General features: G+C 34.2%; 2 protein-coding genes and 1 pseudogene across 3 annotated transcripts; 1 reads left to right on the top strand and 2 right to left on the bottom strand.

Annotated features, from left to right (window-relative positions):
• Positions 1-1,784: 1,784 nt before the first annotated feature.
• Positions 1,785-2,673, bottom strand: LOC114726550 (uncharacterized). The gene has a single exon (XM_028913153.1). The coding sequence runs from the start codon at positions 2,671-2,673 to the stop codon at positions 1,981-1,983; it is 693 nt and encodes a 230-aa protein (XP_028768986.1). The 3' UTR covers positions 1,785-1,980.
• Positions 2,674-3,565: 892 nt separating this feature from the next.
• On the bottom strand, positions 3,566-9,121 carry LOC114726551 (transcriptional adapter ADA2b). Of its 2 annotated transcripts, none has more exons than XM_028913155.1 (13): positions 8,800-9,121; positions 8,478-8,533; positions 7,698-7,876; positions 7,286-7,351; positions 7,054-7,179; positions 6,884-6,959; positions 6,524-6,584; positions 6,386-6,444; positions 6,182-6,283; positions 5,691-5,913; positions 5,338-5,548; positions 4,591-4,857; positions 3,566-4,050 (listed from the first exon to the last, which is right to left on the bottom strand). In XM_028913155.1, exons 1-13 carry the CDS (start codon positions 8,847-8,849, stop codon positions 3,859-3,861), a joined length of 1,668 nt encoding a protein of 555 aa, XP_028768988.1. In that variant the 5' UTR covers positions 8,850-9,121; the 3' UTR covers positions 3,566-3,858. The 2 variants fall into 2 exon arrangements, with proteins under 2 accessions (XP_028768988.1, XP_028768987.1); XM_028913154.1 differs by having other exon boundaries at positions 6,182-6,289; positions 8,800-9,120.
• Positions 9,122-14,899: 5,778 nt separating this feature from the next.
• On the top strand, positions 14,900-17,564 carry LOC114726552 (cytochrome P450 71D8-like; annotated as a pseudogene).
• Positions 17,565-17,790: the final 226 nt, after the last annotated feature.

Raw genomic sequence — 17,790 nt, 5'->3', positions numbered from 1 at the left:
GTACAAGCTGCTCTAAGCAGGACAGAGAGATTCATCAAGAACAAGTATCTCCTCGTTCAAATGGAATTCCAGTGTACTTAGTCAAAATAACCAACATGGGTGCATCAGGTTGCAGCGTCTGCACGATCCACCGTCGTTGTGGCTGGTTCAGTTCTGCTACGTTGGTGAACCTCAGGGTGCTCAGAAGGCTTCATTTTGACGATTGCTTTGTGAATAATGGTCGCCCCATTGGCCCTGGAACTTCCATTTTCTTTCATTATGCAAATACCTATCCCTACCGTCTTTCTGTTTCATGAGTTGTTTGTGATCATCCCTGATCTTTGGCATTCAGATCCTGGCCTCCTTTAGGAAATGTTTAGCATAGGTGAGTTCAATTGAAGCTGCAACGTTAGTTTTCTTTAAAGTTAATTACTACTACTATACGATTGTCTCTATGCATATTCTTATCAAGTGTTGAACTTTATGCCCGTGTTCGAATTCCATTGCTTGCACTTAGCAACAAGAACATCAGTACATCACAAAATGAAGATAAAATGCCACATGCTAGCATTCTGAAACAGGGGATCCCCTAGCTAAGCGTCCATGCTTTGTCCCAAAATACTGATTATTTATAGATTTTTAGTTAACAATAATGTCTTTTGTTGTAACTATCATTACGTTTAGGTTAACTAGATCTCAGAGGCTATGTTAGTTAATCATTCATGAGATATGAGTTGTATGCTTATCAATCAAATCAATATTTTCAGGCCTAAACTTGAGACCTCAGATTAAAGTAATACGACTCTTTTATTAATTGAGCACGTGCTTGATGGTTAATAAGAACGTCTTTTCTTAATATTAATCATATTATTTTGACTCTCTTGGATTCTTTTTACTCCCCCTTTTGTCAACTGACGTACAGAAACTACTTTCTGTTAACATACTTGTACAATGTACATTAACCTCAGACTGTGTTGGTATTTTCTGCAATCACGTAGGCAGTCCATGCATGCGTATCTCTTCGGAGTGATAAACACAATTGAAACAAACATTCTGAAGTAATGATTTAACTTATTAATTAGTTGTGAACAAGTTCGAACCTGCGCTCTTTTGTGCACTGCGAAAGGGGTGAGGAAGATGCAACGTTTTTTTTTTTTGGTCCAAAAAGGAAGATGCAACGTTTAATTAAGCACCCGTGCTGTAACATTCTTAATTCCCTTGACCCTATTCACAGTCTTCTAGATTGATATTAAGTGCAATATTTGGTATGAGGAACATTGATTTGAGTTTTCCAAATATTCGAAGAGTTTCATTCTTAAGAATAAGTCCTGATGAGGAACACATATCTGTTTCAGAGGAATATGGAACAGGCCGTTTAGGTACAGCCTGCTCTAAGAACGACTTAGAGGCTCGGCAAGAACAAGCATCCCCACTTCCCAATGGGGTTCCTGTTTGTTAGGTAAAAATATTGAACGTATGTGCATCAAATTTCAGAATCTCTAATATCATCGTTCATTGGGGGTGGTTCAGTTCTGCCACTCTAATTAACCCCAGAGTGTTTAAAAGGCTCCCCTATGACGCTTGCCTTGTGAAAGCTGGTCATTCCATTGGCGTTGGAAGACCTATTTTCTTTCAGCATTCAAAGACCTCGAATAACCTTTTTCTTTTTCATCCTTCGTCTACACTCATGCCTGATGAGGCATGATTACGTGGGCTGTAACCATGTTGTGTTAATAATTTAAACAAGTGTGTGTGTGTGTGTGTGTCTTTACTTTGTCATCTTATTATGAAGGTCTTAGTATTGCGTTTGCAATGATGAATTCCATTGTTTTTTAGCAACAAGGAAATTCATACAGCACGAGATGAGGGTAAAATGATCATATAATCACATTCTAAACAGAGAATATGCCTAAAATACATTAGTTTGGCGCCAAAAGACCAGACTGAAATTAGCTAAGCAGTTCATGTACCAGGAGGTGAACTGGCAAGAATTGCAGCAATTCAATATCCATAGTCGTAGCTAAAGTCAGTCACACCGACCATGGCAGAAAGCACTTGAGAAACAAGATAGATGCTGCCCCCAAAAATAGCAAGAACGAGAATTGCAGAAATGGGGTTCTTCAACAACTCCACGATTGGCTGGAAAATGGTGTAAATAGCGCCTGTGCTGACCGTAAGAGCGTAGAGAGCGTATCTCCTAACGTTATCCCAAAATTCCTCCATTAATGGACCTTCAGGACCCAAAGCTAAGGCCTTTTCGCCATCGATTCCAATTAGAACCAGAAAAATCCCCAGAGAAACAGCCCCCACCGTGAGAAATCTGGAATTTGAATGCCCATTTTCGGGAACTTGAAGCTTTTTCAATGAGATTTGGTCTCTGGGTGAAACATCCAGAGTTGGATGTTTTTTGACAGGAATTAAAGCTTTAGAGGTCGGTTTGTGCTGGGAGAAGTCCCCATGCGATGCTATTTTGATGGGTTTGAGAAAAAATGGATGCTTTGAAGAGGAAGAAGTGGGAGTGGAGGTCCTGAGAATGTAGAGTTGTGATCTGAGGCTGAAGATCTTCATCTTCTTGGTGTTCTCCTCGTGTTCTGTTCTTACGATAAGGATTTTGCAGCATCCGTCGTAGGCGGATGGCGTGGACACTGACCAGTGGCTATACCAATTTATCTTATCTTTGCTCGCATCTTGCATCCAACTTTTATCCTCTTGTATATTTCCGCGTCGCGGCTTTTTTTTTTTTTTGGGTTGCCAACCGATGCCGCACCTTTTCTTTCAACAAAAGTAAGTCCTTGCATTCTATGAAATATGAAAAATATAACTGTCATTTATTCATATCTCAATTCTCTTCCGTAATGTTGAAAACTCAGATTTCGTAACATACATTACATTAAAAGAGTTATTTTTTTTTATTAACAAACTATTGATTAAGATGATAAGCGATTTCACTCCCTAAAAAGAACACAAATTCAAATATTAAAAAACACATTTATTAAGATGAGAGTTTAAACTTAACATTCCCGTACAGGGCCAAATAAGTTATTGGGTGTTCTTTTAATGGTTTCAGTATCGGCGGGATTATTAACAGTACCTTTTTGGGAGAATGTTAATAAATTCCAAAACCCATTTCGTCGTCCAATAGCGATCTCAAACTCGAAGTGATTTAAAAATACTTGAGTTATACATGTTTAAATCAAAATTGTCTCGTATTATGTGCGTGTGTACATATGTCCGCCACTGTAGAAGTCTAGACTGTAGCTTGGCTTTGGAAGATTTTCAGCAACGAATTTCATGTTGAGTTAAATAAATCCTTTATATCTATTTATTTATTTTTATGTTTTGAAAAACTAATCAGACGCAAATGATATGTAACTTCAACTTGACCCGGCAATTTGCCGCATCACTCATAATCCTATCAGAGACAGACCAATTTCAGTACATGATAAAGTTTTATAAATAAATTGACATTTGCACACTCAAATTGTTCCATCCATTAACTTCCAATTTTAAGAAGTTCTAATTAGACACACAAGTTGGCTTTGAACAGAAACTACATCTTTGTCAATTCATGAATGTCAACAAAAACTAATACAACATGGTTATTATTAGTTGGACTCAATTTTCTTAACTAGTTCCCCGAAAGCTTAAAACCAATTCTCTCAAGTACATAGGCGACCAGATCAGGCAGGAAAAATAGAGGGAGGGAAGAACACAAAAGACAGTTCTCAACCGTAGAATGAATCAATTTTACACACCACGAAATTTGATGCCGCGGTTTGATTAACTACAATCATATCCCAGTATCTCAACATTGTTTCTGGAGAAAGAAGAGATAGTAATGTTAGAACACATTACAAGCAGGAGAGATATATATATCAGTCAGGGCATGGCAATCCCCTTCTTCATAAGTATATCGTACACGCAATCAATCTTGCTGCTATCCATATTGAATAAGTGGTGGGCATCAGATTTTGCAGTGATATTGCCACTCAGTATTTGTACAGATAGAACCTCTTGCATCTTCAGGAAGATGGCTGGAGGCAACCTATGCTCACAGCATAGACGTTTTTCCTGCCCAGAAAGTTGCACACCATGATTTCAAGAAAAAAGATGAAGAAACTATGGCATTTAATAACACATGACAAGTTCAGACGTGAAACAAAAGGGTCAATTGTAGGTTATATGGTTTAACTTGTTTCATTCAACTCTCGTTAGGCTTGATCCACTATCAATTAACCATGCAGTGACATGATGATGCGAATACTAAAACGATGAAAAGTTTTGCCACCGAAAGCATGATTCACCTTAAAGAAATTCGCATTTTGAGAGGACTAGCATGTAATTCTATCTTGAATGAATGAATCACTTCTTATTCGGGAAAAAATGCATTAAAAATGGCTTCCAGGTACAATAAAAATGTCTCCCATTTCAATGCTTTCAAGATTCTATTTTTAGTTAAAATTTTATTGTAAAATAATACAGGATGATTATAAGGTAATTGAACAAAAAGACAAACTAATCTTGGGCTAAACCATGCAAGAATAGACTGTAATCTACCAAAAAACAAATAAGATAGTCATTTAGAGTAAACTGGAAGAGACAAGTACTTACAGGTGCAGAAAGAAGATCAGCCCCATAATATCCTGTCACATCCATTTCATTGACAGAGCTCGAACCAGCAGGCCCTGCTGGTCTTGCACTTGAATCTTTGCCAGCGGAGTCTGGAGACATGAATGCACTTGGAACCCCATGATTGTTTGGACCAGTTTGAGCTCTTTCTTTTGACCTACGAGCACTTTCTTCTGCCTCTCTCCTTCTCTTCTGTTCAAGATATCTATCTGCTTCAGTCGATGTGCGGCAACCAGCAGCTCGGGCCTCCTGCAATACCGTGTATTACAGATGCATGAGCAAATGCCATTTACTTGATTTGCACACGCACAATATGATAAATCCTAGGGAACTGTAGTATGAAGCCAACAAGGGCATAGCACAAAGTCAATAGGAACTATAGTATACTCCATCATCTGAACGGAAACACACACTTCGATGAGTTTTAGCAGATGAATAACTTGACAACCGAGATTTTATATATTTAAACGGTCAATTCCTGAAATTTATGCCTAAGATAGGTGAAAGGGGATATTCCTGGTCACGTGTCAAGACACCACAAAAATGGTGTAACCAGAATCGGCCTTGTTCACAAATATGGTAGTGAAACAAATTTGCCCAATCAGCAGTATTAAAGGAACAAACTCAACAATATGTATGTCCAGACACCAAGATTTCTCCAACTTTCCAAAATAAGAGGAAAAAAAACCAGTGTTAAATAATTAGCCAGTAATATCAAATGGATCAAACCTGAAGCTCTTCAATTCTCCTACGAATTCTGTGCTCAGATATTACTACTTTAAGCAATTCCTCATGATCTTCCTTGGTATGAAAGCGCATGAATACATCATATTTTCGACATATAGTCCTCTCCTCAGGTGTTAAATCCTTCTCAAAAGGATTTGGGTATAGCAAATTTCTTTCAAGTATGAAATCCTTTCTATGTTTTCTTTCATCGAGCCTGCAGCCAAATTCAGAGATGGGAGTGAGAGTGAGTAACTGTCTCAATCTCTCACTATATTCTGTCATCCTTTGCGCTGCAAATGGTTGATTGTATATGACTCAGGAAGAGAGCCCTGTCGAAAAGCAGTATGTCTATTTACCTTTTTGAATATATACGCAGAATGCGTAGTTTCAGTTCCCGTTCGTCATCTGTGTCAGTGTCCTTAAATTCCATTTCAGCAAGTAACTGTTCAGCATCATTGTCATATTCAGGATCGAATTCCTGTCTTTTGGGGTTATAACCACTCAACTCTACTAAAGAAGGACCTTCATTTCCAGAGGAACTTGGCTTGTTTCCTCCAGAATATTTTTCTAGTTGGGCATCTGCCAGCGACAGAGAACATTAAAGTTGAGAAGCAAGTTCATTCAAATGCATTGGTCAGTAAGACACATAGAACAGTCATGCTTATAGCAAGAGTGAGACACATAGAAGTAACATCAGGCTATTATCCCTCTAATTTAGTTAGCCCACAACTGTGAAAGGTTTGTTTACATGAAAGAAGACATTTCCTCAATTTATTTTCTAAAGATGCAAATCACAAAGGAAGGAACTGGTCATTGTCACGAGGGACTCAAGACCATATGTACATACCTTCCATTTTGATAACTCCAGGACCATCTTTGCCCCGTCCCACATTAGATGCCCTCTGGTTAGCAGTTGCTGCAGTATGCGAACCACTAGAGTGTCCAGATTCTGATTCTGGAAAGCAAGGGAAACATAAAGACAGAAAAGAGAATCAACATGAGCACACTTGTTATATCAATCAATTAGTAATATGAACCCATTTTGCTTCACCTGAATTTAAGTTGGACTGTAAACGGCTAGATTTACCAGCTTTATGAGAATCTTCCACTCTGAATCAACGAATAGACATCAAAGAATGAGGTACAAAAGGTGGCATGAGATAATGCACATAAAAAATCACAGCCTTACTTGACTCTAGCTGGAGAAAATGGAGATTCTTCCTTTATGCCAAGATCCCCCATTGGAATCCCTGTGGCGATCACAAATGACAAATGAAGGGGGGAAGGGTGAATGAAATGCAGCAAAAGAGTCATGAACTAGCAAAAGCCACATACGAATCATCCAATGCTAATTGCAACCAGAAATTTTCATCTTTTCTCACCAAACAAATACACAAATAAATTATTAAAAAAAAATCTATCTTGAGAGTTGAGAAAAGCAGCAGTAGCCATGTCTGCAGCTCAATTATTTAGTAACAGTGCATTATGAATATTATAAAGCTAGACCTCACTTCACTAACTGCAAAAAATGAGTTCATGTTGAAAAGACCTTTTTTGTCATCGCTTTGCCCTTTAGCCATAGCAAGCAGCTCCTTTCTGTTTTTCCCAACAACATGGGACATGTCCTAGAAAATTAGTTCAAAAGAGAGATTAAAATTTTCCTTAACAAGATAAGTACAATGAGGATGACCATGCAGCTTTGTTTGATGTGTAACATACGGGGAGAGGAAAGGTTTTGGAGTTCAAGTAAACATTCCTATAGTGTTCTATGCATGCTTCTTTATTCTTTGTCCCAACATGCTCAGCAACTTCTGCCCAGTTCCCCAAGCCGTACATTTCAATTCCCTAAAACCAAGAAATTAAGGCAAACAAGATCAGATAGAAGTAAGTGATTTTTTCTTTGTACAAAAATAACCAACAATCCTAAGAAGAAATAATTTGAAGAAAATACCTCCAGAAGCAGAATTTCATCATCTGCATTCCAATCTGGGCAAATGAGAGGGAAAGATAAATTATCCTGTCAAAAAGAAAGTGCATTAAAACAAAGCACAGCAAAAACTGCGAATAAAACAAGGATAATAAGCATGTTAACTCAAACAAGCTGTATGGTATTTATCCAGCTTTCGTTTAGCACAGATTCAGTTACAACATTAGACATCTTTAAAAAGTTGGTCAGGTATTCCACAAAAGGAAGGAAAAAAAAATTGAGGTGTGAAAACTCCATTTAACATTCCAGTACTCGACTCACTAAACTAGAAATTGCCCAGAAACTCATCAATGACGAGAATGGATGTTTTTTAATGTTAGATCTTTCTCATCAACATGTTATAGAAAGACAGCAATGGAGTTAAGCCATTACTCACCATAACCCTGTAAGGGTGATTGCTTTTATGAGGGGTCACCTCAGCTCCCACAGAAAAGCACTCTATACATAGGTCAAAATCAGGACACATGGCACACTTAATACGTATTTTTCCTGTAATATCTTTGTTACAGTAATTGCAATGGTACAAAGCCTTTTTTCCTTCACTTGTTCCTTGACCTGGTTCACAAGAAAATCAATAAAAATAAAACACAGCCACCCTTGAATAAACAAAAGAAAAATAGTCATTTTAATGTAGCGGTCTCGACTGAACACTACAAGAGACAACAATTTTCAGGCAAATCCCAATGCATCTATAACTCTCTTCTTGTTGCATGATCATTAGCAACTTTTCAGGCAAATCCTTACGCATTCGCTTTTTTCCAATCCAAAAAAGTGACTTTGGAGAATCGATTTTCTCAATAGCGGATCAATCCACCTTTTCCTTAAACCATGTTTAAACCTCCAAATCATGGTTTCTAGCTCATTTATCATTTTTTGACTCTTTTTTTTCCGAGTGTTTGGATGAAATCACGCAAAAGCTCGATTTTGCTAGAAAAAGTGATTTTGGAGTGATTAGCCAAACATGCAGCGTGTTGAAGTTCCCGCATGCTGCAGTTACCAAGAGTATCTTTTACTCTCCTTGGGAACCAAAACAATTTTATTCAAGATACCCAGAGTTACTCTCTAATATTTGGGACTAAAGCTAAAGAAGTCTGCCATCTAAGAACACATTCGGAGTTTGCTCTCAATAAAAAGGGAAAAAATAGGTTAAAAAAACCTGCAGCTCCAGGTTCTGTAATATCTCCACTAGCAGCATTCTTTTTTCTCCTTGACCTACAAAGTAAAAACGGATATCATAGGAAAACACACAAACTTCACAACGGTAACTGTAGGACATGAGTGATACTAATGCTCCAGGTAATAGCCATTCGAACATCACAAAGCATGATCATACTTACCATTTACAGCATCAATACATGGCACAATGCAAATAGTTATGGCCAACTAATTTCAGCAAAATCAATGTGACTTGCAGTATTAAAATATAGTGATATATCAAGTATCAGTAGTAATTGAATTACAGAAGGAAAAGATCAAACCTTTGATTGGGGTCCTCATCAGCGTGGAAATTCCCACGAGAACGCCCCATTCGTTTGTTGCGATTAGCAGATTCCCTTACGCCTTCGTGAAATTGTTTGTTTGTTTGGCGAAGAGTCTATAATTCGTAGTGGGAAAAAAGACCCAACAGTTCTGAGATTCAAGACGAATGAATTAATTGAGAAGTATAGGTTTGAACTGGATAATTTCAGGTAAACTCTCGAGTTTACAAAACTGTAAGCTTTTGCGGAAGTAAATTTTGTACGAACTGCTAAATTACCACATGGTTCGTAATGGGAATCTAAGGTTGCGAAAGTCTCAGAAAATTTGACGATGTTTTGGGGACAAATCAAACGGACTTGGGGAAACCCAGCTAGAACTGGATTGCAAGGGATTAAAAAATAAAAAAGAAAAGCGTTTCAGGGCCGCCTTACTCCTATTTTCGATTTTCCCACCAAATTTTTTCCGGCAAAATTATCAATCTCATCATCGGTATCGGCAATACGAAATAGTAATATATAAGCCCTAATGTACAATGTTAAGGTCTAAATTTTTTTTTGCTGGTAAAAAAAAGGCCTAAATTTTTTTGTCAAAAATCTATATTAAATCTCAGTTTTTTATTTTAAATTAAAAATGTAATTTTAGTTCTTATTATTAATTTATTTAACAGAAAACATTGACTTAATAAATAAATACTAAAATATACATTTGGTCTTTTAACTTTGTATAAGGTTTCAATTTGGTTCTTTATGTTTAAAAAACATATATTTGGTCCTTTAGCCCTAAAATCATTAGGCTTTAATGATGATTTTTTTTTAACAATCATGGATATTTTAAAAATTAAACTTAATATGTTAGCATTTGAGAATATTTTATTAACATTTAAAGTCTTAATGTCATCATTTTTTTTAAAAAATTAGGATTAAAGGATTAAAAGTATATTTTTTTAAAGTTAAAGGACCAAATTGAAACCTTTAATATATATATATTAGATTTTGGGGTTGCCTTTAATTTTTTTTTTAACTAGTAAAAAAATAAAACAATATAAATAAAACCATCAATTGATATTGGGTCAGAACCATACTTCAAGGCTATGTCTGTTTGGTTGTGATATGGATGAGACTTTAGAGGGTTCCCATTTGGTGCTCATCAGGTGATGAGCACCCAATACTCATCACCTGACGAGTAATCTGGACCGTTCAGATTTAATGTGGACGGTCCAGATTTAATATCATTAAATAATTATTTTAAAATAGAAAAAATTATATTTTTAAAAAATGATAGTTATGAGATTATCTTTATTTTTTATCTTATACCTATTAAAATAATTATTTTTAAAAAAATAAAAATAAAAATAAATCTGGACTGTCCAGATCAGATCTGAACCGTCCAGATGGGTGATGAGCATTGGGTGCTCATCACCTGATGAGCACCCAATGCAAATCCGACTTTAGACCATTTGTTCATCTCCTGCCTTTTTTCTAAAGCTCTCTGGTTTGGATGTTTTTCAATAAGGTTCCTGCTACTTCCTTTAAGGAATTCAGAAATTGGTTCATTTCTTCAATTATGGAGCTGAATAGAAAGGATTGAATTATTTCATTCATGGACTAATACGTTTACTTAGTACTATCCGGAGGAAGAGGAACATTTTGCTTCATGAAGGGAAAAAAGATCATCCTATCACCGTGATTCAGGAAATCAAGAGCACTCTTTCCTTTATAGAGTTTGCTTTTGATAGCTTTAGTTCCTCCTGTTTCTCCAAGCAATGCCCCTCTCGTGATGTTTCTCACTTGAATTTGAGCAAAGATGGTTGGAATTTGTTACTTTTTAAATATAAAAAAAGGGATAATTAATCTCCATATCCTTATAGTTTCATCTGATTTTAATCAAGTCCCAATAAATTTTTTTCTTTTATCAGATTCTTTTACTTTCACTTGTTTTTAATTAGGTCCCTCCATTTTTTTTTCTTTTATTAGGTCCTTATAGTTTCATTTATTTTTGAATTAGATCCTTTTTAGTTTTAAAAAAATTATTTATTAACTTTATTCTTTAAAATTAATTTCATTTTTAAATTAATAATCCTGTAATTGGACAAAATAATTAACATAATCATTTAGTAATCAATAATAATGAGAATAAATAATTATATTTAACTATAAATTATTTATAATTATATTCTAATTTTAGAAAATTTTATTATTATAATTTGAATTTTATAATTATAAAAATTAGAATTGAAAAATAAATAATACATATGTTTAACTAAAAATTTAAAAGAATATTAACACAAGATTATTATATAATTTATTATTTATAGAATATTATTATTTATAGAATAAAGAATAAAAACTACAAGGACCTAATTAAAAATAAGGTAAAACAATAAGGACCTGATAAAAAGAAAAAAAATATAAGGACCTGATTAAAAACATGTGAAATTATAAGGACCTGATAAAAAGAAAAAAAATTATAAAGACCTGATTAAAAACCAGTTAAAATTGTAAGGATTTGCATATTAATTATCCCATAAAAAAATGACCAAACATTATTGTCATGGTATCATATGCTATAAGGGGATGCCTCTTAAAGAATTCTTGTGGCAAAACCAATCTTCTACAGGGTCTGCTTTTCACAACAATCGCTTACGAGCTACCCTCCTATGGATTTGTAATACGAACCTACATATTACTACAGACAAGCTTTCTGTATAAGTTTACTGTGTTGAGAAGAGATTTCTTCAGCTTTCTTCTCATGATATCTCTGTTCTCGACATCACTTAGCAAGAAATACTTGCCATTGTTCATCATTTTTCTTTCTTAAACCTTGTTTTTTTAGTTTTAATTCTGCCGATGTAGGAATATTAAGTATTTGTAACTTATAATTACTTTTATCTTGAATATCATTTGGTCTTTGGTTAAAAAAAAAAAATACTGGAGGCTTAAAGCCTAAAAACAGAAATACATTACGACAATAAGCCATAAACATTAATACAAATAAAATATGAAGCTTCAACCAATAGATATAACAAATGATCAGTATTTTAAAGACCTGCTAAAATTCGAGTCCCATCTCGGATCAGGTACAACACCATCAAACTAGATACTATTCAAAGTCTCAGAGAGCAGGAGTAGATACTACTTGGCAATTTTAATTAACATTACGAAACCCTACTATCTACTGAACAAGTGCTAGACTCTTTTCCAGTTTTTTTTTTTAAGATTGCAAAAGACATTAATTTATCGACAAGAAAAGCAATTTTTATTTCACTCTGGTTATGGGCACCAAACATAACATTATGTTTAGCTTTGTACCAGACTACTTTTTTCTTTCAATTTTTGAAATTTTAAATAGCCCTGGAAATTTATTTCACCTGTTATTTGAAGTGATTAGAATGGAAAATTGTGTAAAATTCAAGTGAGTCGTAGATTATTTTGATTTGTGACAAAATTTGTTATTTTAAATAATAACTCATGGTCAGCTCAAAAAAAATTAACTATGATATTTGTTTTTATCATTCTGTGTTTTATAAAACTCTTAAAATGAAATCAAAAAATAAAAATTGAATTATATTTATTTTTATGGTTTAACCGTGATCGATCGAATTCATTTTTAATTAAGCACATTTCAAACAAAACTTAAACTATACATAATCGGCTTTCTTAAGAACAAGCAAACATACAAAATCCACATTCATAAAATGGGCTTCCTTAAATGGCATGATATATAAGTCGTTTATGTTAAGAATAAGAAAATCTCACGTCCCTGTGAAATCCTTTGATCAAACCAAACACCTAAAAAAATCTTAGAGTTTAAGCAATATTTTTTGGTTAAATTAGTACTCCAGCAACGCTAATTTCAAAAATATATTTAAATCACTTAATGATAAAGAAATCAGTAGATGCATATTAGAGATGAGTACGTGAATAAACTTTTTAAGCTACTAACAATTATTAATCTTCACAGAATAAGAATTCTATATCGTACATTTGCAGTTTTTTCACTCAACAGTGATTTTATTTCCGCATTGACAACTGCATCCATGCTACTATTTTTCAGTTTTAAAAAAGCATTGTTTTTTATTGTTTAAATTACTCCTCCAGTCCTTAATATAGGACCCAATTATTGAGTTGGTTTTGGTTCTAAATATAAGACTCATTCCTTATATTTATCAATTTTTTCTAAATTACCCTTATCGATACTCCACCAACCATAATCAAGTAAAAGAGGGAGATAAAGTATTAAAAAGATTATTATGGTATTTTAGAAAAAAAATGTGTCACATTTCTTATAATTAACTAATTTACCTAACTTTCTTAATCTAATCAAATTAGGTAAATGTGTATTATATTAAGGACGGGAGGAATATATTTTATAAAATTCAAAATTTCATTAAGGCTGGGATTATTTGTTGGTGGCTACAGTTCTTTTGAAGGAGAAAGTTATGCACACAATTTTTAACATGTGGAGAATGCCTTTTTCTTAGGCTTAATTGGCTCCCACATTTTCCAAACTTTCATGCAAATTCATGAGTTGATGATGAAATTTTTTAAAATAATATAATGACAATCTTTGAGTATGGCTCCCACCGTTAAAACTCAAGTCAAATAATGATTTTTACAAAATAATAAGTTGATTTAAGCTTGTGCATTTAAAGAAGGATAATATATTAATACACTAGAATTAAGCAGTAATAGAGGCTATTTATGCACAATAGTGCTGGAACATTATCTTGTTTGAATTTAAAAGGCAAAGAAATTTGTCATGGTATGATGTGTCATGAGAGTAACTAAATGCTTAAAAGAATTCGTTTGGAGAAACACGACTGATAGGATTGAATTTTCATTCCAAATGTTGTAGGGCCTCCCTTCTCTGGATTATTCCTACGCGCTCATTAATTAATAGATCATCCAACTCTCTTTCTATTCATTGTGTGGGGGAGCAATTCATAAAAATACCAAAGTTGGATTTACAGCCCTCAATCATCACTTGGTGGGAAATTCTTTCTCATATATTTTAGTTTTCTCTCTTCGATGTTGATGTTATTTCTAAAAATTCTTTTCTTAGCTTTTATTCCTATATTATAGATTGCCTTACTTACCCAAATTTATAACTCTATTTTTTATAATATATGTCATTTTGTCGTATTTCAAAAAAAAAAATTGTAACCACTCACCGTGTTTTTGGACGGTTATTAAACTAATCAATAATTTACCTTTTCATGAAGACTAATACCTAACTTCTAAATATTTAAAGTATGTTGACGGAAATGGTTCTCTAAAAAATAAGAAGAGAAGAAATGAATTGTTCATGATGTCTTTTAAGGTGTAGACAATTTTTGTTAGACTTAATTCACCCTCACATATTCATATGTTATAAGATATAAGTTGGGTTAACCTGATGAATTTTATAAAGAGTATACAATAAAAACTTTTGAATATGGATTGCACTCCCAACAATACCTTTTATAAAATAATAAGAATTATTTTTTTATTTCTGCTTGCTCTTAAAGACAAAAAACAATAAATTTGGTCCTATTGTAGTTATCTGAAAATGGAGTGATGATTCATGAACTAACATAAATTACTACCTATATGTTAATTCATCAACCAACATAAATTAAATAATCAAAGGTTATTCAATAACTTTGTCATAAAAAGTTACACCCTTTTAGTATGTAGGGAATTGTTTTTAGAAACAACACAAATTTTCGTCAAGTGGTAGTTATCACTTACGTCACCTTTTCACAGACAGACACACAATTTTAATGACTTTCAGTGTTGTAACACTTTATAAACCCTTTATGTAAATTTATTGATTCATATGAGGCCATGACTTTCCAAAAAAAAAAAATCTCTTCATTTTAAAAATATTTCAACAAATAATTTATACATAAATAAGTACTTTCTTTCACCAAACCTCATGAACAGGAACACGCCTGACTTCTAAATGTGTAAAGTATTTATGAATTATTAGTACTTTCACCAAACATATTTTGGTTTCACATTCTTCCAAACTCCAAAGGAATATTCTTCCACGAGGACATGACTTTAGAGCTCCCTTCATGGTTTGTCGGCAACTTCTATATATATATATATAGGACTCCAGTTTAAACAATATGCATCGATCAATTACATAACATCACTTGAAGCCTTCCCGTATGGAATCCCAATTTTCTTTCTTGCTTCTAATTTTCTTCTTCCTTTTCTTGTGGCTTTGGCTTGCAAAGCCGAAAAATAAAGCTAAGCTTCAAATCCCCGGGCCATGGAAGCTGCCTCTATTAGGAAACTTGCATCAGTTAGCAGCAGCAAGGTCTTCACTTCCTCATCATTTGTTTAGAGAACTCTCTCACAGATATGGGCCTCTGATGCACCTTCAACTTGGCGAGCTTTCTACAGTAATTGTTTCATCTCCGGAAATTGCCCAAGAGATTATGAAGAAGCATGATCTTGCCTTTGTCAACAGGCCACAACTGCTTACTCCTAAGCTTATGGGCTATGGCTCTGCAGACATCGTTTTTGCCCCTTATGGTGATTACTGGAAGCATATGAGAAGAATATGTGCTTCACAACTCTTCAGTGCCAAGAAGGTTCAGACTTTCTCGTCTGCTCGAGAAGATGAGGTAGTAATTACATACATATTATTTCGGTGTATTCTTTGTTCACATTCCCCCTGGTACAAAACATAAGCATTAAATATTTAAAAGGGTTTGATTTTCTTACAAGCATCAATTTAGACTTGTATGATGATTTAATACATTTTTTATTTTTCCCCCTACTTAATTATATGTTTCTTTGATCTCTTTTTTCACTTATTTTCTATTCCACTTTCTTTTTTTATAAATAAAAGTGTTTTAGAAAAATGAATTGTATTTTTTAGATATTTATTATCTTTAACTAATTTTTACCAACTTTTTAAATTGCATAATTTAGTTATTTAATATTTATATTTTGAACGATCGGAGTAATATATATATATATATATATATATCACAATTTCTAGTTAAAAATTCAAGTAGTTGACCGTGAATATCGGGAGTACATACAGTAATTTGTCATAATTACTTGTTTAACTTCCTCAGTACTTCATCAGGTATTTGAGTTAATAGAATCAGTTCGGAGATCGGTAGGTTCAGATTTCGATGTCACGAGCAAGATCTACTCTTTGACCAGCTCAATTATTACGAGAGTAGCGTTTGGAGACAAGTCCAAACGGGAAAAGTTTCTGCAATTGATCGATACAGCGATCACGAGTGGCTTTGGCTTTGCTGATTTGTTTCCATCAATGAAAGCTATTCATCTCATAACAGGAGTGGAAGCAAAGTTAGCAAAGATTCGTACGCAGATCGATGAGTTCTTAGAGGATATTATTGAGGAGAATCAAGAGATGCAGTTTAAAGAAGGCAAGGGTGGTTCTGGCCAGAAAATTTTCTTCAGGTTCTCTTGCAAATCCTACGTAGTGGAGGCCCTGGGATCCCATTTACAACAGACAACGTCAAAGCTGTCATTGCGGTTAGTAAACTTTATAATTGCCTGCATTGGAAGGTTTGCCATGAGTTTATCCTATGTTAAACTTATGTACTGGTACTTTTAAAAAGGAATTAAGATAAGTTTGTAATCCGGGGCCATTTACCTAAATGTGAAACAGTGCTAAATTAGTCATGAATGGGCCTTTCTATGTATGGTTCGTTTGACAAAACAAATAAAGCTTCAATTTTGTGTTTTATGTTAACCTATGGTCATCTGGGTTTAACAACGCTGGTTAATGATCACTATTTGTGACCACCGTTAATAATGCAGGATATATTTTCTGGTGGAACTGATACTTCTGCAGCAACAATGGAATGGGCTCTGTCAGAAATGGTGAGAAATCCAAAGGTAATGGAAAAAGCACAAGCTGAAATTAGAGAAACTTTCAAAGGAAAGAAAGTAATACATGATAGTGACATGGAACAGATTAGTTACTTAAAATCAGTAATCAAAGAAACTCTAAGATTACACCCGCCTCTTCCTTGTTGATCCCAAGAGAATGTAGGGAAACCTGCGAGATAAGTGGATATGAAATACCCAATAAAACTCAAGTTTTTGTGAATGCATGGGCAATTGGAAGAGATCCAAACCATTGGTATGAAGCTGAAAGGTTTATGCCAGAAAGATTCCGTGGTGGCTGTAATGTTGATTTTAAAGGAGCAAACTTTGAGTACATCCCTTTTGGAGCAGGAAGAAGAATTTGTCCAGGGATTTCATTTGGGTTAGCAAGCATTGAGCTTGCTCTAGCTAGCTTGCTCTACCACTTTGATTGGAAACTCCCACATGGAATGAAGCCAGAGGATTTAGACATGACTGAAACTTTCAGTATTGTAGCTAGAAGGAAGAACAAGCTGTGCTTGATTCCCACACAAGCATGAAGCGCCGATCCTCTTCATGAGAATTCCTATTGAAGCATATGCAACTATAAGCTTAGTGGAAAAAGTAAACCAGAATAAGAGTTTCACATTTCTGTGAAATTCACGAATAAGGTCTCTCCGAGGATTTTGTGACTTTTCGGAAAAGGTTGGTTCATCATATGTGACTTATGTATTAATAATGATGGTGATAAATCTAGAAGCTTCATTTGTAATAAAAATATATATAGTATTTGATATGGTTAGATTAAGGGTCGTATAAAAGAAGTTTAGTATAAGAATTGGCTTAGGTGTTTGTATTCCTCTGAAACCTAAAATTATCAGTACGATATATTTTAATATTTGTGTTTTTCTTTGATCTTCCCAGTAATACCAGTGTTTCTTCAAAGTTCAAACCCTGTGGTCCAAGTATTTTCTTGTTGGTTTCGCTTTAATGTCGGGCTCTAATGTAAACTTAGAAAGACTAACGATATTCGGTCATATATGAAAAATGAAAAGTGCTATATCAACATCACACTCGTTAAGGTAAACCCTGATCCCTCAATTCATACGCAATAATGGTTGACATGTAGACAATAATAAGCATTAAGAT

This window comes from Neltuma alba, unplaced genomic scaffold (genome assembly GCF_004799145.2).
Source record: "Neltuma alba isolate B1F8T4 unplaced genomic scaffold, ASM479914v2 tig00012388_pilon, whole genome shotgun sequence".
In the NCBI taxonomy this organism is placed as follows: Eukaryota; Viridiplantae; Streptophyta; class Magnoliopsida; order Fabales; family Fabaceae; genus Neltuma; species Neltuma alba.
This window is presented reverse-complemented; position numbering and strand designations above follow the sequence as displayed.

Bases quoted from the DNA above. Each gene is read 5' to 3' on its own strand.
- LOC114726550 (XM_028913153.1), bottom strand. From the start codon at position 2,673: ATGCAAGATGCGAGCAAAGATAAGATAAATTGGTATAGCCACTGGTCA.
- LOC114726551 (XM_028913154.1), bottom strand. From the start codon at position 8,849: ATGGGGCGTTCTCGTGGGAATTTCCACGCTGATGAGGACCCCAATCAA. The intron at 6,960-7,053 runs GTATGTTACACA...CTAATTTTCTAG, and splicing joins CCAAAACCTTTCCTCTCCCC to GACATGTCCCATGTTGTTGG. The intron at 6,445-6,523 runs GTAAGGCTGTGA...TCGTTGATTCAG, and splicing joins TTTTCTCCAGCTAGAGTCAA to AGTGGAAGATTCTCATAAAG.